Below are 22,699 nucleotides of genomic sequence, written 5' to 3'. Positions count from 1 at the left end.
ATTTACTTATTTTTCAAGCGTACATGTTCGTTGGAGTCATAAGATAAATTATCCGGAAAAACTAAAGGTAATTTTGGTTGACAACACCGAAAAAAACTTCTTCTTTTTAATGATCCTTTTATTTAAGCTTACGTTAACATGAGTGGCTACTTGTTTGATTGTTTGCCCACAATGAGTTTGTCTTCTTCATTATTGATGAACTAATTCTCACTTTTCTTGTTCTAAAATCTCCACTGCTGACCCTCCACTCCTGCCTAATCATCACAACAGCTCGTGCAATTTTTTGGTGAACTTTTTAAATCTGGAAACATGTCAACTTTTACTGCAAAAAGCCTCCACTTAATTAGTGCAAACTTTTGGTCAAATCAAAATCTTGCTCGTGTTGATTTGTTTTAACTTTGAGGGTTTCCACCTTCAATTAATTCTTAGATTGAGTACACAACCAGCAAGCAGTTTCTCTGTCGTCACCATGACCACAGCATGCAGCAGCATTCTGGCTACAGTTTTTTTTAACATTTTTATCTAGCAGCAACTTGTTATCTGAACAATAATTATGTCTCATAAATCGTTTCACATTTAGGAGTATATAGTAATTTCAATTACTAACTTCTACTTGCTCCAAAAAAAAAAAAAAAAAAAATTCAATCACCAACTTATTATACATTACATGTACACATACGTGCATAGATATATATCATTTGGTCTTGTAGTATTTACATGAGGCAGGTCTTTTCAAACCTAGACTTTTTCTAACACATCTAAGATAATTGCGATTGCTCATTAAATAATTACCAGAGGAGGGATAAGAGTGTCGAACGCATACGAATGGTTGGGAAAAGTGACTTTTTAATCATATGGCTGAAATCTTGTTATGCTTGAAGCATAGTCAACTTACTTAGCGACAAGGGATGTTTGGTAGGTTTGATTCACAGTGTAACTTTTTTATATTTTGTAATTCTATTAAATCTAATGATTTTTCACATCAGATATATCTCTGACATGTTCTGTGTAGTTTCTGCCATTAGTACATATTGCCTTGTCAAACAAATCGTGCCGGACGATTTTCAACCAATTTATTAATAATATTGACTTTTGTTTTATCAAAAAAAGGAAAAAGTGAGGGTCAAGTGATACAAATAAACTAAAAGATGGCATGTTCCCTTGATTTTAGGGATTTCTATATTTGTATTTATTACTAAAAATGTTGTGAATTTGAGTTGCTTTTCTTACCATGACTCTTTTTCTTTGAAAAATCCTACATACTAAGCGGTATACACAAAATAAACTAGAAGATGACCCATCTTCTTGATTTTAGGGATTTTTATATTTATGTCTATCGCTTCGGACTGAGGAATAGGAAATTTTTCTCCAATTACACGAATCCAACTTTAGTTTCATCTAGGAAAAGCCGTCTGTTTCTAAATAATGTAGTTATCATTCGATCCAATAGCATTCTCTTAGATAGGAACAGATTTGATAAACTTGTTTGGATAGGAACAAATTTGATAAATACTGATAACTCTCGGACAGTTCTTGTTCTATTAGATAGAAACAAATTTGATAAATACTCATAACTCATGGATAGTTTCTTGTTTCGACAATTCAAAGGTGGTCGGAGAAGGTTTTTCACTAATACAATCATTCCACTTGGGATCTTTTACTCTATTAATATCAAAACGTAATGATTTTCAATCTGACTTTTTTTATAGGTGGACTTTTTTGCCTTTTTCTTCCTATGTATGAAGATTCTTGTTTATCATATACGATTTTTGAATGATACTCAATCAAAGTTGATTTATCGCATTTTGGAGGAAATTCATTGAGAGTTTTCCATTGAGAGTTCTATCATGTGGGGCTTTAATTTTTTTTTCCCTAAATCAAAATATCCTCATTTTTATTACCTTTTTGTCATTCCAAAATTCTTATTTCCCGTGATTTTTCCATGTCATACACATAAGATAGCTTCCTTTTTTTTTTGTGTCAAAATAAGATAGCTTCCTTTTAGGTCCCCAAGATTCGAGCATTTACAGGTGTTGGTTTGTTGACATCACTTATCCAACTAACTCAGTAAAGATATTTAAGTAAATTATTCTAAAATTAAATTAAGTGGTTGTGACCAAATCAATGTATATGAGGGTAAAAAGGTGATTGAAAAATGTGTTCAGAACAAATATAAAAAATTTCTGTTAGAAAACTACTATCCAAACATAACCTTATGAAGTTTCTTCTTTTACTATGATTGTGAATTTATCTAGGGGGAAAATTTTTCAAGTTGCATTAATTTATTGGCATTCAGTCCATTCATTTTATTGCGTTGGATTGTGCAATGTGTACCAAAGAAAACCACAAATAAATAATGGTTGAAAACAAAATTGAAGGATTCTTTGTTGGAATGTCATGCATGAGGGGCTAATTCCACCATTTCGGCCGAATGGATGAACCATGGCCGTTGCCGACTATTAATTTCCAGTTGAAACAGTCATTTTCTATATTCCCGTCTTTGTATTGCAATAAATTTTCTATGAGCAAAGGAGTCATTTTCTCCTAGATCGGATCTTTACTAGCATGATATGAAATCGGCTCATACTATAAATTTTAATTTAAGACACATGGAGCTTTTTTGCCCCCCCCCCCCCCCCCCCAAAAAAAAGAGAAGCAAATTATGTGTGTATGTATGTCCAAAAAACATGTTATATGTTACATGTTATAACATGTATGTATGTTATATGTCCAAAAAAAAGTTGGATGCTCTTCTTTTCTGTATTAATTCATTATTGCTCTAATATTGGATCCAAGAAAAATATCCAATCTACATTCACATTATGTAAGCATCAAGTCACTTATTAGATGGAAAATAATTAATACTATATGGTCGGTTTTTTTTTTCCGACTACTTCCCGCTCTTTTTCACATCCTTTTTACCTTCAATTGTCAGTCCAGAATACGAATTCTGAACTTAACTGCGAGAAGAACTTTAAAAATCCTCCTCTGACCACGCTATCAGGTTGTTTAGGCTCAAGAACGATTGCCATTTTGATTCTCTGTTAATTTCTTTGCTAGGAAACATTTTCAAGCAAACAAAAGTTAGGTTAAGTGGCAAAGTCACCGGTATGGTATGGTTCGGCTTTCAATTGTTGTCTTTGACAACACCCAAATTATTCATGATCTCTTTCATTTAGGTAGTAAATTCATGAACAAATGAGGGAGAGAATCGAGGGGGGAAAAAAAAAGAGAAAGGATTCCAAAGATTCTTTCTTTGACATTTAATAATTTTAGCTTCAAATTCAGAGATGAAAGCTAAAATTTCTTACGAAACAATCATTTGTAAAAGACAATTACTTGGATACGTCGAATAACGAAGATCTGTGATTACTCATATAATGGTGCGTGTTTTGTCAGTATTGATCATTTTTCTAAAGATGAACAGAACTGGTCATGATTGAAGCTGGTTTCCACAAGGGAACAAAATAGAAGCAATAAGAAATGCCATTAGATGAAGTGATCGACTCAAATTTGCCGGTAAGTAGGTGAGGCGAGGCGGCAATATATTATTGAAGCTGGTTTCTCTTTCACAAGTAAACTTGCGTTCAAGAAACGTGTTGACAAAATTATTCCATTTAAGTAATCGAAGACACATATGGTACAAGACATTGGGTTCAAATTCTAACAACTATTTTCTTTTTCAGGTTTTTCTAACGAGGAGTCTGAAGGATACTCTTAAAACTTAAATTAGACTCGACTTATCATTTGAATACAGAAACTAAATTAGTTTCAATCTTGCAACAAAAAAAAAAAATTTAACATTTGAAACTAATTAATTATAGCAAAAAAAAATTTTAATATTCTGTCTCGGAGGAATGTGTTAGTAATAATTTCATGCACCAACCAAGCGATGACTCGGGGGGGGGGGGGGGGAATTTTTTTTTGCAAAAGACAATAATGTCGTGGTGGAGGTTAAATATTCTTGTGGTTTAAGAATCTCTCATTATTCCTGGTTTAGCTGCACAAACATTACAGGCCAAATAATCCTACTCAAACCTCTAAATTCAATGCCTTAAGTGTAAGTTCTTCTTTACCACAATTCATGTTTAAGTAGTTGATGGATCGAGGTGACAAAAGTTTCAAGCACCATCAAATTGCCAACGTTCGTGCACATTGTCATTTTCCTTCTTACCAAACTAGTTCTAGAAGGATAGGTTCAAGGTTAGTGGAACTAAAAGTTAGTACTAACAAGTAAAAATAGCCCACTACCCTTTTAACAATTTTGCATACAAGCCGCATCTTTTTCTTCTTTCTCACCTTTTCATCTCTGGTTTTTTGGGTGGTGTGAACCTGACCGTTCCTCTCCACCTAGAAAAAGGAGCTTGGCAAAACCCAAAGCAGCACACATAACTGATCATTTTATTGCGGTTTTCCTGCAAAGTGCATCCATGATTTTGTCGTTGCAACCAAGCAGAAAAGAGTCAGACAAGCTGTAGTTTTCGATGTGGATTTTCCAAGTTGTCAAATGCTCTTCCATGTCAATCAAATCCCTCAACAACAGGCAGAAAGAAGCCCTGGATGCTGACCTTCCAACTCTTTTACCTCCCAAACATGTCTCTCTAATTCTAGAAACTAATGAAGGCCAAAGCAACACCTGACACTACCCCTTGGATTGCAAAACCTTACCCAAATCAGCAGCAACAGTTCATAATGAACTAACATGAGAGCAGGGCTTTCTCTGTCAGTTGAAATGTAGAATGATAAAGTCAAAGGGTGTAGAAAAACACACTCAATTTAATGTATGTAAACTAGCACTATACTTAAAAAAAAGTACTAACTACTTTCTGCTCGAATTTATTCACTTTTTTTTTTTTTGAGGTGTATATAATCACGTAAACATAAATTACTTGTTAACAGTAATTGTTTGCGCAGACCATCAAGAATTGTCAGTTTATTATCATACACTACTAATTACCCCTAATGCATGCAACACCGGAAACCTGAACTGAGGTTCTCAACTTTCAGAAATGAGGACAGCATGCCTAACCACACAGATCAATTTGACTGTGTCGAGCTTCAACAACTCTGTCCAGCAGATTGTAGCAAAATGGCTTGGCACTAGACATTCCACCATTTCCAAACATCCCTCTTTCTGCAACCCGTGCTGTACTTAAGCAACAAACTACAGATTGCGCCATCCAATTCCTATCACTAAAGGGCATCACCAAGCACAAAATTCCAACTTGTTTGCTGCTATCTTAGGTTGCAAAACCCAACTATCCAAGAGCAGTTGTATACAAGTCTCAGATTTTTCCCATAGGCTCTTACTGCCCGCACAAAATATCATTCAGAAACTTCAGTCTAATTTCCTTCTTCCATTACAGCCCTGTAAGACTATCAAAACTGATCCTAGCCTCCGCTACAAATTGCGTCATTTCAACTCCATTACATCATTAAGTACATAGCTTCTCTCAGCCTCCTCCACCATGAATCAAATTCAAATGCATGCTTTCAGATAAAACCTTTTAAACCTCAACTCCAGGCACCCTCCCTAGAGGAAGCCACTGCTAACTTGCAGCCAGCAAATAATATCTCTTTCTCCTTCCGTCTCATCTCACAGAAATTTAACAGCATTTTTGACTGAAATATAACATGTTTGTGAGCTAGCTAAATGCTCCTAACAAGTTAAATCCCCCACTTAGATAGATGATTTTTCCTGGAAATTGCAAGTCTGCAGAAAGAACGTTCTTCCTCAAACAGATTCTGAAAAAACTTTTAACTCTAATCCAATTGAATTGCGTAACGTGTCAATCAGTTACCAAGTGATATGAAAAAAAAATTCACTCAGCTAAGGTAAAGTTTAGAAAACAAAATTATAACCTACAACGCTAAGAAAACGTCTCAGGCATAAGATGAACCCTTTCTAAACAAAAATTCCAGGCGATCTTCACAACTCCATCCCACCCGTTCCAAATTATCAGCACAACGAGTCATTAGTAGTCCTTTCAGCATTGGTGTGGGTCTTCCTCGTCTTAATGTCATCAATGTAATTCTGATAAATATAAGAGGCAAAACCCCAAAGTGCCATAAGCATGGCTATTATCTTAACACCGTTCATCTTGTCATGGAAGACTATGAGTGCAGCAATAGGAGTGATTGCCAAAGAAAGAGTACTGATAACATTAGAGAACAAAGATGACACCAAAAATATCAGACCTATCACACCAACAGCACAAATTTGCCAACAAATTGCTGTCCATACCAAAGTCATAACATAGGAAAGTTTTCCTGTGCTGTAAGTGTTCATTTCACCTTGCAATGTTGACCAATCCCCACTAGCAAAAAGACCAATAATGGAGATGCAAGTGGCCACCAGAGATGTATAAATCTGCATTTCAAGCACCACAGAAAAAGTTTCCTTCTTTAGGACTTTCTGGAACGATAGTTGCATAAGAGAAAGTAAGAGTGAATACAGAACAGATGCTGCCAGTGTAGCTAAGAATCCAATGAGATATTTCCCTTTTGAGACTCCTGAAGGTTCATTAGAGTCACCATTAACAGCAAGGAGAGAAGCAGATAACGTGAGGACAATCACAGAATTAAGAATCATAATGGTGAATTTTTGGCGATTGATAAAGAAAGAGAATACAGCATTGAAAGCCAGCTGCAAAGCACAAATAAGGGAATAAGTAGAGGCAGAGAGGTACAAAAGTCCAACTGAGTAGAGCATATTATCCCCAGCTGTCATTGCCCCCAGGACAAAGTAGATCAAACAAACTCTAATAAGAGAAGGATTGGCTGAATTCGAAGGTGTCCACGAGGAGCCAATGAATATGTAAGGGATAAAAAGAATCGGGAAACCAGCTGTTTGGAGGAGTGTGGCCAGCCATGTACTATTTCCACCCTTGTCATAATAAAATCTTCCCAGAAGGACAGATGCAGCTTGACCAACGAGAAGAAACACTATGTTAAGGGCAACCAAAAGCCACCACTGCCAGCGCTTGAGTCGGAAAAATGGCAGCGTATCAATCAAAGTACTGTCCTTTATCAATATTGGTTCCTCATTGACTGTGAACAACAACATGCCAAAACATTTTCATATCAGATTTTGCCATCAACATATAAATAAAACCATTGCTATTAAATGACTAAGGGGGGAAAATGCAGGTAACGTGACCAATCTCCAGTGAACCATTGTGAAATTGTAGCTATATCAAGCATTCAAGCTACTGCTAATTTTATTTTACAGTGAATTCTTTCATCAGGATAAATTGAATGTACACAATTTCTTAAAGCATTTGGGGTCTCTTCCTTTGCCAATTTCAATGTTGCACAACATATGAGAAAATGACACAAAACATAGGCAAAGTTTTAGATGAAAAGTGGAAACTGATCCAGATGAGGAAAAACAGGAGAAAAAAGTGCTTATAAACCCGAAATATTCATCCCCTCGAAGAGGTGGCAACAAGTTCTGCTAGTTGCAAAACTGAGAGTATGTAACAATTGGAAATGAATTCAGATATTTACTTGCCAATCTTGTTTATTTATTTAACACTTTTGTAATTCTCTGCCTTTTCCACATGTTTTCAGCGGCTACAGAAGATGAACTTCTTCAATTTCTTATTCTTTGTCCTATTTAAGTAAGTTGAGAGGACATCCACGTCTGTGAATATGGAATAATACTCTAAACCTGCTGAATCAACCTGACTAGCCTATTTATACTTTTAGCTTGCTCCCTTTAATAAAGTGACTTCATCATTTGCTAGGATAATACACTTTGTTGAAAAAGTAGATTACCCTCATAACCTATATTAGAGTTCATCCACAAGTTAGCTAACAAATCTGCTATACATCCAAGAGCCAATATGCACCAATACTTTTTGTCCCCTACCAGTAATCTTGATAAACAATATATTGCACATGATCAACTCAACAACAAAAGTGGCCCATAATAATCTTGCAAATTTCCCAATGAATCTTAAACAAAAGGCCAGAACGGAACTCCTGTCAAGTAAAAGGTAGTTCCCAGACACCTATAAAATTCTTTCTGCCAGCAGCCAACTTATCTTTCCTTCATATTTTTCGCTTGGATAGACTCTTTCAGCTAACAGCTCAGCAATTAGCCATGTATTCATGCAGAAACTCCAAATTAGTGTTTTAAGTGTGTGAAGAATCACGCAAGCTCATTCAATTTATTGATTTCTCCATTATTTGCTTAAAGTAATCCTCACGAACTCATCCAATTTCAACAACAAAAAATTTATCAACCAGTAAGATTTGTTGAGGCACAAGACCCTCGTTATATTCCATCAAAATCAATACTTTTTCTTTATCCTGACAAATTTCCCATCAAGATCAATACTTTATCCTGACAAATTTCATGGAAGAAAACAAAACCAATGTAAAACACAAGAAAAATCAAGATTGCAACATCGTACCAGAACACATACAAAATTAAAAAAAAAAAGAATTTTTGGTGTCCATAGAATGTAAAGAAGGAGGATCATATGTTCAATCTAAAGCTACCCCACTGATGAGCGGATACAACGCCGCCTACTAATTAAACGTCTTCGTTCGAACAAGCCCATTGTCATCCATCCCCTTTCCCGCTGTTTTTACCAAAAAAAAAGAACAAAAGAAAGAAATACAAAGTAGGAACACAATTAAAGGAGCATGTATGACAGAGAAGCACGTATGACAGAGAAGAGAGGGACCTGGCATGGTGGCAAGGAAATTCACAGACAAACTTGAGAGTGAAATACCAGGAAAGGCGCCGAAATCTCCAGAGGGAGAAAAAAAAAAAATTTAAGCCGCCACAAGCGAGCGAGATGCAAGTATGCAAGTGCGTAGGTCTGACGAATACGCTCAGAGATTTTAGGAGAAGACGGTTTGACGAATAACCGATAGATTCGTCTCCCACACGTGGTTTTGTTTCTATCGCTAATCTCGTTCGCACGAGCCGAAATTACTACACTGCTCTTGCAATAAAACCGGGGCTAGCTCCCTCCCGGCCTCCCGGGGACCCCCAAGTCCCAACAGGTTAATGGTTTGACTGAAATTTCCTGAATGAGTGATGAATCATTGAAATGGCAATCACTACCTGACAAAGGTGTCAAAATCCTTCCGGCTTTTCATCCCTCCTGGTGCTTAGAATCGAATGATGGAGAGTGCGAATCAGTTTTGGAACTGCCAATATCCATCTTGATTAGAATCGACAGCCTGCAATTTTTATTTTATACTGCCCAATTTTGACCGTGCTAATTTTTTTTTCACACATTTAAAAAAAAAAAAGTAGTTAACTTTGTTAAAAAAATAAATTTAAATTATTATTTTTTAAAAATATCCTTACATTAAATAAAGTTATCTTTTCATATATCAATATGTTTTAAAAAATCTAAATGCATTAAATGAGGTATGTTATATTCAATACTAACAATCTATATTAAATAAGGTAGTTTATAGTAATAACAACTTACATTAAATAAATGTATTTTAAAGAAATTAAAAAATAATTATATTCTTCAATTAGAAAGTGGACTACAATTTGGAATAGATAAAAAAGAAAAACAGGACTATCAAAGTAGATGAAAGTAGTACTAAATTGCTTTGCACATTCTACTGGATGATACTCGCTTACAATTAATTATATATGCAATACTGCAGTATTTGCAAATCAGAAAAATGGCACTCAAATTTCATTTAAGATTTAGTAAGCTTACTCAAAGTTTATTCTGTCAAGTTTAATTAAAATGCGTTGAGCAGTCAAAAGCCTGAAATCGTTAGATCAATAGCTGTAAGTTTACACACCGTTACCATGCGAGCATGCACCGAAACCTCACCGATTGGATTGCACGAGCAAACATGCAATAGAACTTCCCGCACCGGATTCTCATAATCTTTAAGTCAGTGATATCGAGCAGGAAATATTCACAATTCCGCCCACAGGATTGACTAGATATCTCTAAGGAGAGTAGGAGGTAGGTGCTGTGAAACCACCATTCTCCCCCAATATGTGGACTCTCTCCCAAAATGTGGACGAATGAAGAAGAACAAGAAAAGTTGGATCCTGCTGGTGTACTCCTCTAACAGTGTGTGCCCAATACTAACTCTTTTGACATAATCTCAACAAGAAATCAAATTACAAAGTTCCATTAAAATGAAAACCCATACCTATTCAAAACCAAAATTTGGCAGCAACGGGCCAAAATCTGAATACAAGACTACAAATCGACATTAATCATACAGATGAAAAATTACAGATACTATAGACTAGTTAACTAGAACGACGAGTACCTGATGTTTGAGTTCAACTTCCCTTATGATCCACCACACAAAAAAAAATGTAAAATTCTCTGGAAGACATGGGAAAAATTTACAGACTTCACGGGTTCAAAGAAAATATAGAGGAAGATAAGTAGATGTTATCTTTAATCAATATCATCAACAGGCACACCCTCCGGACTGCTGTTGGGCCTGAGATGCATTTGTGTTGCTAGACTTGAGATTGACATCAACCATGTCTTCTTGCTTTGCAGAAGAAAGGGTCTCCATTCCAGGTAAGGCTGCAGCAATTTTTCTAAATAGCGCCTGCAAATCAAATGACATAAATAAATTTAACATTGACAAAATGCCCAAAAATACACTAGATCAGCTTTCATCCTAAGAAGCCATCGAGAAAAGAAAAAAAAAAAAAGAAGGAAGTACAAAAGCATTCCACTCTTTGACACAAGCCATAGATCATTTCTGCACTTACCTTTATATTGAAACCAGCCTTGGCACTGGTTTCAATAAACATAACATTGAGGTCCCGGGCTTTGGCTTCTCCTTCCTCTATTGAAACTTGCCTGATACATACACAAAAACAGGACAAGGCATGAGAAGAGGGAAAGGTTAAAACAAAATTCTAAAAGAACATTCTACAATATTAGGTAGTGTTTAGAAATATAACAATTTAACACAAGTACTGTGGAAGTTGGAAGCTTGTTGAGTCATTAATATGTAACTGTGATTATACTGAAAAGCAACACCATGCTTCCTTTTTGGAGGATTCCTATAAGATACATAAGCACAGATCTATCACACTATTCTTACACCCGTAACCATAATATCATTCATCCCTCTCTTGTTTTTGGCAATATCATCACTTGCTATCACTATCAAACTTAAGTTGGAATCAAAGTTTCCGCTCTCTCAAACATTTCATAGCTAGACACAAACTTCACAACAATCAATCATCACTCATCATATTACTTAATCCATTGCCTGAGATCCAAATCAGAAGAAGCGAGAATGCAAGAATGTTTTAGTTCCCTGCAACCGATTGAATAAATAAAGATTGCGCTCATCAGACACAACTCTTGGTGTCAAGTGAAGCTGCTCCTTGTATCATTCTTGTAACAGAATGACAGACGGTTCAATTAATAGCTTATCCATGGCCAAGTGTTTGGTACAAATTACACGAGATAATGCAAAACTGAGCTCTCATGTTTACATGTCTGATGACTGCTTAGCAATCAGACAATGATAATGAACTCTTCAAATCCTAAATGCAGCAATTGTAATTAGATACACCACAATGGGACTAAATTAATTCACCATGCTTATGCCAGAAACCACTTAAAATTTGCTCATTCTAGTGGGAAGGTCAAGCCGCTCCAAATTAAACTTCCATGGCAGATTCTCAAAAAAATTCCACAATTGGACCATTGTTTTGTCCATAACTTAAGAGAGAGAGAGAGAGAGGGGATAAGGTAAAGATTTTGAAATGATACTTACCTCTTATCCACAAGGTCAGTTTTATTTCCAACAAGGACAATGATGACATCACTGCCTCTCTCAGTGCGAACCTCCTCAATCCACTTTGAAGTGTTCAGGAAGGACTGTCTGCCTAAACCCCCAAAACAGCCAAAACAGTTAGATAACATGACACAATGCAACAACAGTATACATATCTGCCAAAAACAATTTGACATAGGCGGTTTGGATTAAAAGTAAAGTGAATGAATAACCCATGTGCTTGGTAAAATTATTTTCCCATAATATTTGATTTGACATCAGGCTACCAATAAAGAAAAAGGAGCTCCAAATCTCTATAATCAACCCTTCTGTGCTAAAATCTAACACACAGCAATGTATTAAGCTCAGACAGCTAAAAAGTAAAACAAAAGAAAAGGCATACTTGCAACATCAAACACAATCACAGCAACTGAAGAGTCCCTAATATAGCTTGGAATGAGACTCCTAAATCTCTCTTGTCCAGCAGTATCCCTACACAAACATACAAGAAGAGATAACCCTTCAATTAGCAATTCAGTAAATGTTGGGGAAATAAAAAAGTCATTCCACTAGTCTTACTTTCAAACAGCACATAGCTCAAAATGAATTTCTCTAACCTTAAGCAAGTGAGTTTCAAATTGTATTTAATTACTATGCAGTATAACATTAAAATTACAACTATGGAACAATTCCCCCCCCCCCCCCCCAAACACACACACGCACACAAGCTTGCACCAAAATTGCTGACCCTTTTTGAGTTGACAATGAAATTTTTCCAATATCCTTAGCACAATCCAGAAATTGCAGACAACCACTCTACGCACCAACCAAAATTTGACATGCAAATCATGAAAATTAGTATGAAACTAAGATGAAAAGTGTTATCTCAAAGCTTCACCACCCTTCCTTAGTACGTGAACAATTATTACCAGGAATTTATTACATTAGCAGAGCAAGAATGACAAAGCAACAGAACCATACTAATTTCATACAATTGCACACATGTGCAGGGTTTTTCCCCCTTCTCTCAGTTAAAACCACTTACCAGAGCTGCAGTCGAACAGTTCGATCTTCAAGATACATTGTCTTAGACAGAAAATCAATGCCAATTGTAGCCTGAATAGATATTTAAGATACAAATAAGAACCCATTTTAGAAATTTCAGGTTTGGAGGAAAGAATGTGAAACAGAATGAAGACTTCTATTTTAAGCAGAAATAGCAGACTTCAGATTGTGATTAAAAAGGCATTTCTATAACTTCTTCATGAGCTCAATACAATGGCAACCAAAAAATGCTTTCAAAAGAAAACTTGCGAGTAGGTAAATATCAAAATAACAAAGCAATAAAAGTATTGAATATCTAAAAGTTACTGTCTTCACAACTTAGTTCAAGGTAAGGGAACACTTTCTGAAGGGCTACATGGATACAAAGACTTGCCGAAAACAAAGCAAAAGATAAAGAGGAAGGTTCACAAGAATAAACTATACCAAAGTTATTTTAGAAAGTCCTACAACCGTAGGAGGTTATTTCCCGCCCACAAACGACCCCCCCCCCGGGGGGCCTGGGGTGAGAGCTCAAACTACGCCACTGCAGAGAATGTCTCTGCCCTTAGTGTGCAATTAGGCGGTCTGTGGACTTTTGTTGCTCTTTTCTTTTATCTACTCAACCTACGAAACATTGAGTTGCTATACTATTTTTTAAGAGTTTAAGTGATGGAACTTGCTATGACATGCAAATACAAGCCACCAAAATTTACAATCTCAAGTAGCCAAGACTTGTTGAGAGTCTATCTTGATAAAGGTGTACACAAATTAGCATTCTGTATTTTGGATGTAACATGCTTTTCAATTCATACTTGGTCCCACATTCCTAGCTCCACGTAAAATTCTTGGTAACAAAAGGTATGCCATGGCTTCAGATGTTAGGTGATCTCCTAATTCCTAGCTTTACATCAACTTACATCAGAAAAGCACAAAAATGCTTTTACAACCCCATGAGTTTGAAAAAAAGGAGCAAAATAAAAATGATAAGAAATGAATGAAACCTATAAACAAGGTTGACAGCACCAGTCAGAATGTGCAGTCCAAATATTGTACAGCAAGAAAATGGCACCACAAAACAGAAGGGCAAAAAGGAACCAGGGAAGCACTGCCGAAAATAGTAATGAAGAGTCTAATAAGAACAAAGGTTATCACAACGTGCAGATGATGAATAAAAAGAAAATCAACTGCAATAATAAGAAGACAATGCATGGTGTTCACAAACTCGTACAAGCCTGACTCCATGCAGTCTCACAATAGACAGATAGCCGAAAACTGAAATGTTTGACACAAGCAGGCAAAGAATGGATATGTTGTATCTATGTCAAAAACTATTCCATAGCAGCCCCAAACCTGATAAAGTAAAGTCAGCATAAATAATTAATCTAATACAACCAGTGTAACTGCAATTGTGCAAATCTTCAATTCAAGCATAACTGCTCAAGTGCTTGTTAGACTATCTCATCAGGCCTCCTCAAAAAAATCCAAAGAGTGTAACAGAGTGCCAATTCATATCGTAGTAATGATTGTTGCCATTGAAATCCTGAATCACACATCTAACAGCTTTGAAGACTAAGAAAGTACGACCAAAATTATGATATTACTTCAAGACCACTTCTACCTACAAGATTATCGAAATTCCAGTAGACTTGGCAATTCATGCATTAATTTTAGCAGTCGGATCCGATAAAGTTCTAATAATCTAACAAAAAAACATAATATAACTAAACCAGATCACGTATAAAGCTAATAAAACACGAGATCATCACTTTAATCATCAATTCCTGAAGTAAAAGAAAACCTTAACCAAGACAAAATATAATGCACTGCTTAAATCAGATCCAAAGAAAAAATTGATATACATGATAAGTCAGTTATTTAGGGAGAAAATAATTAGTACCTGATAGGTGTTATCGAACTTATCGTACATGAATCGAGTGATAATACTGGTTTTGCCGACGGATTGATCCCCTAGGAAAACTAGCTTGTACTTAGCCAAAGCCGAAACCGGAGCCATCAGTCTGATCTATGAAATTAATTAACCGAATCGGAAGACAGAGAACGGATCAGACGAAAATTTTCCGACGACTGAAGTTTGAGATCTCGCCGGAAAATGATCGGAGAAATCTGGCGGGATTCTAAGCTATAGGTTGTAGTAGGGGTTTGATAATAGGGGGACTCGGGAAGAGAGGAATTGGAGAAACTGGGGGAAAAAATGCACGGAGAAAGAAATCTTTCAATTTGGAAGCTTTTGGGCTAAACGGAAACAAATGGTAAGGTGTTCCACATGACTTGACGACCATTCACGTGCTGGATTTTTCCTTTCAATTTTCCTTTTTTTTTTCTAGCAAACTCGTTAATCAAATTAAAATTATTAACTAATATCAGGGGTTGATGTGTTTTCTAGGAAACTTCAAGATCTAATTTGTTATAATGAGTTTGTAAAATTTTAGAGTTTGTGTAACGGGCGTCCATATCCGTTAACGTATATTTCAAATGTCATATTTTTAAAATTGTAAAATTAATTAAAGAAAATAAATAAATACGATAGATGATAAATAAGATTAAATAGAGAAAGTATATAAACGTATGAGAGGATAATGATTGTTAGTATGTTTATATTAGATGGTATGTCAGGTGAATGTAGATATGTTAATAAATGCCTTGTGGACACCCGATGAAAAAGGATTGATGAAACGGGAAGGGTAGAAGGCCTCTAAATTTTAAAATTTCAATCTTAATCAGATTACTTTTGTCACTTTATTTATTCATTATCTTATAAAAAAATCAAACATAACAAAACTAGTTAGTTTTACTAAATTCACATCTTGTAGTTTTGATGCAAAACTTTAGCTTAGAATTTCATTGCTTAACTTTCGATTTTATATTTAAGGAAATTTGTCAAATTGATCCCTAATATTTTCACAAAATTTTTTAAAATTCCTAGCATTTAAAATCGGTCAGAATCGTCACTAATATATAAATTATGATCCATTTTGATCATAATACTTGTATTTGCTCATTTCTCCGACTGAAAATAGCATGCCTCTATCACGTGAGCATATTTTTAAAGGCAAAACCGAAAGACACCAGCACCTTAAATCCCTACAAGAACACCGGCTCCACTCCTTTCTCTATTGCCGGCACCACCTTTAAATAAATCGCCGTAGGACACTAGCAACCACCCTCTTCATCTGCAGGAAAGCCATCACCTTTCTAAAACAAATCCTTAGGTCAGCCTGAAATACAGGAGAGATGTACGAGTCCTTACCTACAAAGTTCCACTTTCCGCTCAATCCATCCCTCTCCAACCACCTCTCTGGCCTGAATTCCGCCCAATCCGAACCCCACACCTCCTCTATTTGCATAGGGATGATAAGTCACACTAGTACTGGTGCCCTTCCTAACAACTGTCCCATCGGGCAATACATCATCCTCTGTTACTTCTTTGGTATCTGTAGGAACCAATGGGTAGAGTCTCATGGTTTCGCAAAGTGCAGCATGCGTGTAAACCATGTCCTTAACTTCATCATATACTGGAGATTCAAACTTTTTTTTTTTTATTTCTTCTATGATTTTCTTCTGAACATTTGGGTTGCCAAAGACTAACCAGAAGAATCATGTTAATGCGGCAGAGGTTGTGTCTCGGCCTGCCAAGATAAAGCTAATAACAATGTCAATGACGAATCTTCATCGGAGTGGCCTGAGCTTAAGAATCGTGACAAGAAATCAACTGAATCAATTGATGATTTTTCTTCCACTTCTACCTTATTTTCTTTGATGATCTGCTTGGCAAATTCCCGAACTTGATCAACAGCTTCCTTAAGTTCCCTCTCTGATCCAACATTCAGAGCCCGTTTAACCTTCCAAATAAAGGGAACAGGGGAATTGAATCTTTCAGTACTGATTCGCGTAGCATCTTCAAAAGCAACAGCAAATTCGGCCTTCGGCAGCTCAGTTTGCAGCTGAGTTTTGGATTTGCTGGTTGGTCTTTTAGGAGGGTTTTTTGTGATTGTAATTTTAGGAAATGATGTTGAAAAGGGGTGTTTTTACTTTCAATAAAAAATGAAGGATGTTTTTCGATTTTGTACTTAAAAATATGTTCACGTGAGAGAGGCGTGCTATTTTTAGTTGGAGAAATGAGCAAATACGAGCATTATGATCAAAATGGATAATAATTTATATGTTATGGATGATTTTGACTGATTTTAAATGTTAGTCATTAAAAAAAAATTTTGTAAAAATGTTAGAGACCAATTTGAAAAATTTCCCTTATATTTATGCTTGTTCACTTTCTTACTTGTCACACAAAACCACAACATTGCTTAAAACTTGTTTCAACATTTATTTCTAAAAATGTAAATAGAAAATTAGTTGTAGTAAATAAGTCAAAATTTGATTTGGTGTATTTGTTAAAATGTGAGCTGTATCAGTCGGAGACTTGAAGTGATGATATACTCTCAATATGATAAACGAGGCCATTAACACATCTAAAGTCTTGCCTTTATGGATTTACTGTTTGATCATATTATTTATCATTTTATAGACCATAAGAAAATTTTCTCTTCATAACTACAAATATAAAAGAAGCCGATAACTCGAAGACAATAATGCTTAGGTGACAACAAAGCACAACATAATTGATAAAACGTTTGACTCCTAATTGATAGGTTATGGAATCCAAGGGGGTGATAAAGTTGAAATCTTAAAACTGAAATTTGAATTCTAAAATTTGAAGTCTAAATTTATTAAATTATTAAGTATTAGATCTGATATATTTGAGTGTATATTACATTAAGTGATAAATGAATAACTTATTACTTATTTTTTTGGAGTAAATTTTGCCTAAAAAATTCAGTATTACTTAATTAATTTAGATGTTCAATTATTTGTTGTCAAACGTATATAAACATGTTAAGATTTGAATTTATTAATTTTAAGTGTTAGATTAAATTATCAAACAAGGACAAATCTTATAAAAATGCTTTTTGGACAAATGATTGAGTGAAGCAATATCTGTACAAGTACAAAACATACAAAGATATATAAGTAATTAATGTAAAATAAAAATAACTAAAAATAACAGAACAAATTTTTTTTTGTATTTTTTGTGAATACGCTTTCATAATCACCTTTTTATCAAAACATACATTAAATTGTTACAATATATTTTTTTTAATAAAAATACTAAAAACTAGCAATTCAAACGGATAGTCAATTTACAGTCTGAGCCATAATAGACATCAGAAAACAGAACAAATTGACTATGCCACTAAAATTCTTATTACCAAAGAAAACCAAAATTCTAAGCCATTAAGATGTCTAACAGATTTCTTAATTTTTTGGTACCGGTTTATTCAATCACGGCGTAAATTTTCGGAACTTTCAAACAAACGCATAATACCAAAATAAAAAAAAGAAAATGTAAAAGAAAAAAGAAAAAGTTTTAAAAAAACAGAAATGAAACAAATTTGATTTTCCGATCCTTCGTATATAAGCAACTGAAAATTCAGTACCAGTCTCCAAACACGGAGAACGCGCCTTCCATTTTCTTCCTGCAGTACACAGAGTTCGCCATCCTCCGCCCTCCTCTCTCTCTCTCTCTCTGGAACGCTACCAGTAACAGGTACCATTACCACTCATATCTTTCTCTCTCTCTCTCTCTCCCTTATATCGTTCTCGGCTTCTCACGCCATTCCACGCTTTCACACAATCAAGCGCGCACTTTCTGTAATCGGTTCATGAACTCTAATTTTATCGGAATCGAATTTATTTGTGCAATGTACCTTAGTTAATCGTTGCGTTTTGTTGATTACTACTTTTTACGGTATTTGTGGTTGTTTTCCGAGGGAATGACGGAAAAGTAAGTGATTTTTTTTGTTCCGATTTTCTAATTTAGTGTTTCTGGCTTTTGCGATGATTAATTTTGGAACATAAGAATGATCAATTACTATCAGGATACTCCTTTATGTTTCGTATATTCTAAGGCTATCTGGTGTGAGAAGCTAGGTGATGACATATCTCGGAATAACTATTTTAGATGCTGATATTTTATTTATATATTTTTTGCGAGTTAATCAACGGTAGTGCACTATGTTGTCCTTGAATGTTTCTGCAATTTTTTAAAAACATCTTTAGCTATTAAATCAGCTTACTAATTGGCTGCTGATTCTAGCGGTTTGATTTTCAGGAACTATAAATTTAGTCTCTTAAATTGCTTGCTAATTGGTTGCTGTATTTCTGTTGTTTATTTTATTAAAAAGAAAACTAATAATTTATCCCCAAAATAATTGAGAAAACATAGAAATTTGTCATCTATACTCTGTAAAGCTTGTAGGAGGTTTTATGGGGTTACGTGTACTCGTGTATCTTCATATAGTATGTCCGACGACATCAGTGCAATTTTGTCGTTCTTTATAAATTAAAGTATGAGAAAATTGAAGAGTATATTAACAGATTAATAGGTTACCATTACAAGCATTGTCATTGTCTGCCTGATTCTTATCACGTAATGCATGGATTAATTGGTGGTCAGTTTTTGATTCCGAATGGGGATTGAAGCGGTGACTTTAGGGACTGTATAACCTAGAGCTATTTGCAAGCTCATGCTCATTAGAATTGTATATATTGGATTCCTTTGTGTAATTTGTTATTTCTTTTGTTATTTTTCTTGAAACTTTGTGTGGTTTCTGCAGCCAGAAGGAAGAAGTTGGTTGCTTAGCAAGATGGTGTCATTTGAAACAAGTGATTTGAGAAGTGAGTCAACAGAATATTCTATCTCCTTTCCATCTTGTTATAGTGATTGCTTTATGATTTGATACTGGTTTGAAGTATTTTTTTTCACATTGTGGTTCTTCATCATTTTTGGCTCTTGGACAGCATCAGTATGAGAGTTTTCTGTTATTCCTGCATTCATTGTAATCGGATTACCATTCTCCTGTGTGGCATAATTAATTCCATGCCTAAAATTTTGGTTGTGGTGGACAAAGAGAGTTATTTATTTTTACTCTAAACTAAACTTTTTTCAGATATTGTGTGAGTTGTATATTCTGAGGGGACAAAATATAGTTGCTTTATGGCCTCATTGTTCTTGCGAGAAGATATTTTTCTTTTCTCCTTGAGATTGTACATTCTGGTGAGCAACTGCCAGTTCACTCTTTTACTGGTAAGTAACTGGCTCTAAGAAGCGAAACTGTTGTTGAAGAATGTCAAAATACTTTATGTAAGCAAGACTTGTCCTTAGGGGGGTCACTTCAAGTGCAATGTTTCAATTTGCAGCAAGCTTGACCGTACTATTCAAAGACATGTGGTGCATGCTTTAAATGCAAGTTTTATTTGTTTTGGATCAGATTATGACCTGAAATTGGATATATTACAAGTTTGTTGATACAAAGGCCACCATAGGTGGAGCTTCATAATTGATTGGGATATTGAAAACAGAATATATATTTAAACACTTGGTAAAGCAAAGTGTATGCTGTTTGACTAGAAATATAATTTAATTCCTTGCATGTACTGTCTAACTGCGATTATAGTCTTTCACTTATTTGTGCTAACTAGACTAAAGTTTTATTTCAAACTTTGTGCTGTCAAGCTGTGAATCAATTCATTAATTGACAGATTGTTGATATTGCATTTGGCTTTTAATGGAGCTAGTGAGCTATTCAATATAACTTGTTTGCTAATCAAGAGGGTTGGGGGGGTGGGGGGAAGAGACCCCAGAGACAAAGATAGAGGTGGCAGACTGACTAGAAAACATAACATATATGGTTTGGGGAATTTGTCTTAATAGCAAATACAGGATTTAGAGGAAGAGCTCCTTGGTTATGTGGCATTTTTATTTTGAATCATAAACATAGATATCTAACTGAATTATTTGATGAAGGTTGTACATTCTGTTAATGCAGATTGGTTTTATGTTGGTTTTCATAACATTGATTGTTACCATCTTCCAATGATAATCATGACTTTTAAAAATTAATGACTTAAACTCTGAAGCCTCTGGAGGAGTTTATTGGCATTTTCTTTATGCTACTGCAGTACATTTGTTGGTTTATATTCTGATAAAGCTCTTTCCTTTTGTTGGTTTATATTCTGATAAAGCTCTTTCCTTTTGTTGGTTCTGGAACAAATTTTTGATCTGGATCATATTATTGAAGTGTAATCAGTTTGCATTAATAAGAATAACTTTTGATGGGCAGAAAGTTTAATTTGCAATTCTTCTCAGATTATGTTTTCATGCTACTTTTCTTCTGTCACTGATTACTTTTAACCTATTTTGCAATATTTCTTATGTTTACACCAATGGAACAGAAATTGGAATAGGATTGACTGGGTTTGGAGTGGTGTTCACTGCTGTTGGAGTATTGTACTTCTTTGACAAGGGACTTATTGCAATTGGAAATGTAAGAAAATCTCCCCTTTCAAACTTCTTTATCATGTTGATACTGCATTATGAACTTTTCAGTTTGTCTACCTCTACCTGCAGCTTTTCTAATGGTGGCCACTTTTCTCTGATGTTCAGATACTCTTCTTGTTAGGATTGACCTTGACCATTGGAGTTAAATCCACCCTATTATTTTTCACAAAGAGCCAAAATTTCAAGGTTACATCCTTTTTCCTCTCTCATTCTCTCCCCATCTCGTTCTTAGTATTCCTGGTCATAGTACTGATACTCTACATGCAAACAGGGTTCAATCTCATTTGGTGTTGGCTTCTTCTTTGTTATGATTGGGTGGCCTATGATTGGAATGATCGTGGAGACTTATGGTTTTTTTGTGCTCTTCAGGTATCAGTGATATACGATGCATGTTAGCTCACCTCAATCTTTAGTTTGGGTGCTGGGGAAGTTGATTAATAATTAATAATTTGAAAATCTTAATTTGCAGTGGTTTCTGGCCTACCCTTGCTATTTTCCTGCAGAGGTTACCAATTGTTGGTTGGTTCTTCAGTCAACCATTTGTGACATCGGTATGTTTAGCAACTTACAAATTGTTTGTGTTTCAACCCAGTAAGACCGGGTTGCAAAGCATATGCTTTTCCATGAATGTGTTTCCAAGCTTATTACGTGCCTCATATGCCAGAAAAGTTATATCTTCATGCATTATCTTCTATGTATCAGTTTGCCATTAATAGACTAAGAGTGAGGTTCATTTGACCAAATTTTTATGGTGCCATACTCTTGCGTTTGAATTTTCTCACAGTGTTATACTATCTGAAGTCAATTTTGAGATCAGAGGAACAAACGAAGTCGGGTTCTCAGAATGTATGTTCTCTTGCACTCGTATTTTCCTGGACTGAGGGCTAAGGACACTTTTTTTTATTTAATATCTGCAGTTCTTTGAACGTGGGAGACCTAAACGAGTGCCTGTTTGAAGATCCGAATCAAATGAATCATAAACATTGAATTGACTGGTTGCTGTATAGGGCTGCGTCTGCTGAAAATTCAACATCCTCCTAACTTTGTCCTTTCCAGTGCATTGTGGTTGACATGGCTGATTGACAAACTGGCTTTCACATGTAGAAAAAACTGTCAAAATCCTCCCTGGATTAGGGCCTTTGCTGTCTGATTTTGTATTTCACCATGGTTTGTCTGCATGCTTCAGCAGCGGTTAACTGGTAGAACTTGCTGTACAGTATTTGAGCGAAAATACTGGTTTTGTGGATGGATATAAAAACTGGCTTGTAATCTTTTTTGATTACAAAACAGGCAACTTATTGTGATTGTTTCATAGGGTAGAAATGCTTAGGGGATTGATTTTTGCAGATATGCGTAGAGGGTTAAAATGGAGAGGGGGGGGGGGGGGGGGGGTTACGGCAAGTAATTTTGTCATATCCTTACACTGCATTAGTGCTTTTAGGTCCTGGTTTTACAAATAATAGCAGCATCATTTTCTTATCG

At 35.3% G+C, this 22,699-nt stretch overlaps 3 protein-coding genes and 1 pseudogene across 3 annotated transcripts; 1 reads left to right on the top strand and 3 right to left on the bottom strand.

The window, feature by feature from the left end:
• Positions 1-5,746: 5,746 nt before the first annotated feature.
• Positions 5,747-8,909, bottom strand: LOC113763596 (probable purine permease 11). Its single transcript, XM_027307447.1, has 2 exons — positions 8,697-8,909; positions 5,747-7,050 (listed from the first exon to the last, which is right to left on the bottom strand). The coding sequence occupies exons 1-2, from the start codon at positions 8,701-8,703 to the stop codon at positions 5,960-5,962; spliced, it is 1,098 nt and encodes a 365-aa protein (XP_027163248.1). The 5' UTR covers positions 8,704-8,909; the 3' UTR covers positions 5,747-5,959.
• Positions 8,910-10,106: 1,197 nt separating this feature from the next.
• On the bottom strand, positions 10,107-15,070 carry LOC113761073 (ras-related protein RABH1b). Its single transcript, XM_027303890.1, has 6 exons — positions 14,699-15,070; positions 12,803-12,873; positions 12,161-12,249; positions 11,758-11,869; positions 10,736-10,826; positions 10,107-10,569 (listed from the first exon to the last, which is right to left on the bottom strand). Exons 1-6 carry the CDS (start codon positions 14,813-14,815, stop codon positions 10,423-10,425), a joined length of 627 nt encoding a protein of 208 aa, XP_027159691.1. The 5' UTR covers positions 14,816-15,070; the 3' UTR covers positions 10,107-10,422.
• An 833-nt stretch (positions 15,071-15,903) lies between these two features.
• Positions 15,904-18,431, bottom strand: LOC113759367 (annotated as a pseudogene).
• LOC113763847 (vesicle transport protein GOT1-like) lies at positions 18,336-22,488 on the top strand. Its single transcript, XM_027307814.1, has 7 exons — positions 18,336-18,424; positions 19,494-19,554; positions 21,112-21,203; positions 21,323-21,403; positions 21,489-21,586; positions 21,687-21,768; positions 22,135-22,488. The coding sequence occupies exons 2-7, from the start codon at positions 19,524-19,526 to the stop codon at positions 22,171-22,173; spliced, it is 423 nt and encodes a 140-aa protein (XP_027163615.1). The 5' UTR covers positions 18,336-18,424; positions 19,494-19,523; the 3' UTR covers positions 22,174-22,488.
• Positions 22,489-22,699: the final 211 nt, after the last annotated feature.

This window comes from Coffea eugenioides, chromosome 2 (assembly GCF_003713205.1).
Source record: "Coffea eugenioides isolate CCC68of chromosome 2, Ceug_1.0, whole genome shotgun sequence".
In the NCBI taxonomy this organism is placed as follows: Eukaryota; Viridiplantae; Streptophyta; class Magnoliopsida; order Gentianales; family Rubiaceae; genus Coffea; species Coffea eugenioides.
This window is presented reverse-complemented; position numbering and strand designations above follow the sequence as displayed.

What these genes read in the sequence shown, in the direction of transcription:
- LOC113761073 (XM_027303890.1), bottom strand. Translation starts at nt 14,815, where the DNA reads ATGGCTCCGGTTTCGGCTTTGGCTAAGTACAAGCTAGTTTTCCTAGGG. An exon ending in GATTGTGTTTGATGTTGCAA is followed by an intron (nt 11,870 to 12,160) that starts GTATGCCTTTTC and finishes TTGGGGGTTTAG; the next exon opens with GCAGACAGTCCTTCCTGAAC. An exon ending in ACTGACCTTGTGGATAAGAG is followed by an intron (nt 10,827 to 11,757) that starts GTAAGTATCATT and finishes TGTATGTATCAG; the next exon opens with GCAAGTTTCAATAGAGGAAG.
- LOC113763847 (XM_027307814.1), top strand. Translation starts at nt 19,524, where the DNA reads ATGGTGTCATTTGAAACAAGTGATTTGAGAA. An exon ending in TGAAACAAGTGATTTGAGAA is followed by an intron (nt 19,555 to 21,111) that starts GTGAGTCAACAG and finishes CCAATGGAACAG; the next exon opens with AAATTGGAATAGGATTGACT. An exon ending in CAAAGAGCCAAAATTTCAAG is followed by an intron (nt 21,404 to 21,488) that starts GTTACATCCTTT and finishes ACATGCAAACAG; the next exon opens with GGTTCAATCTCATTTGGTGT.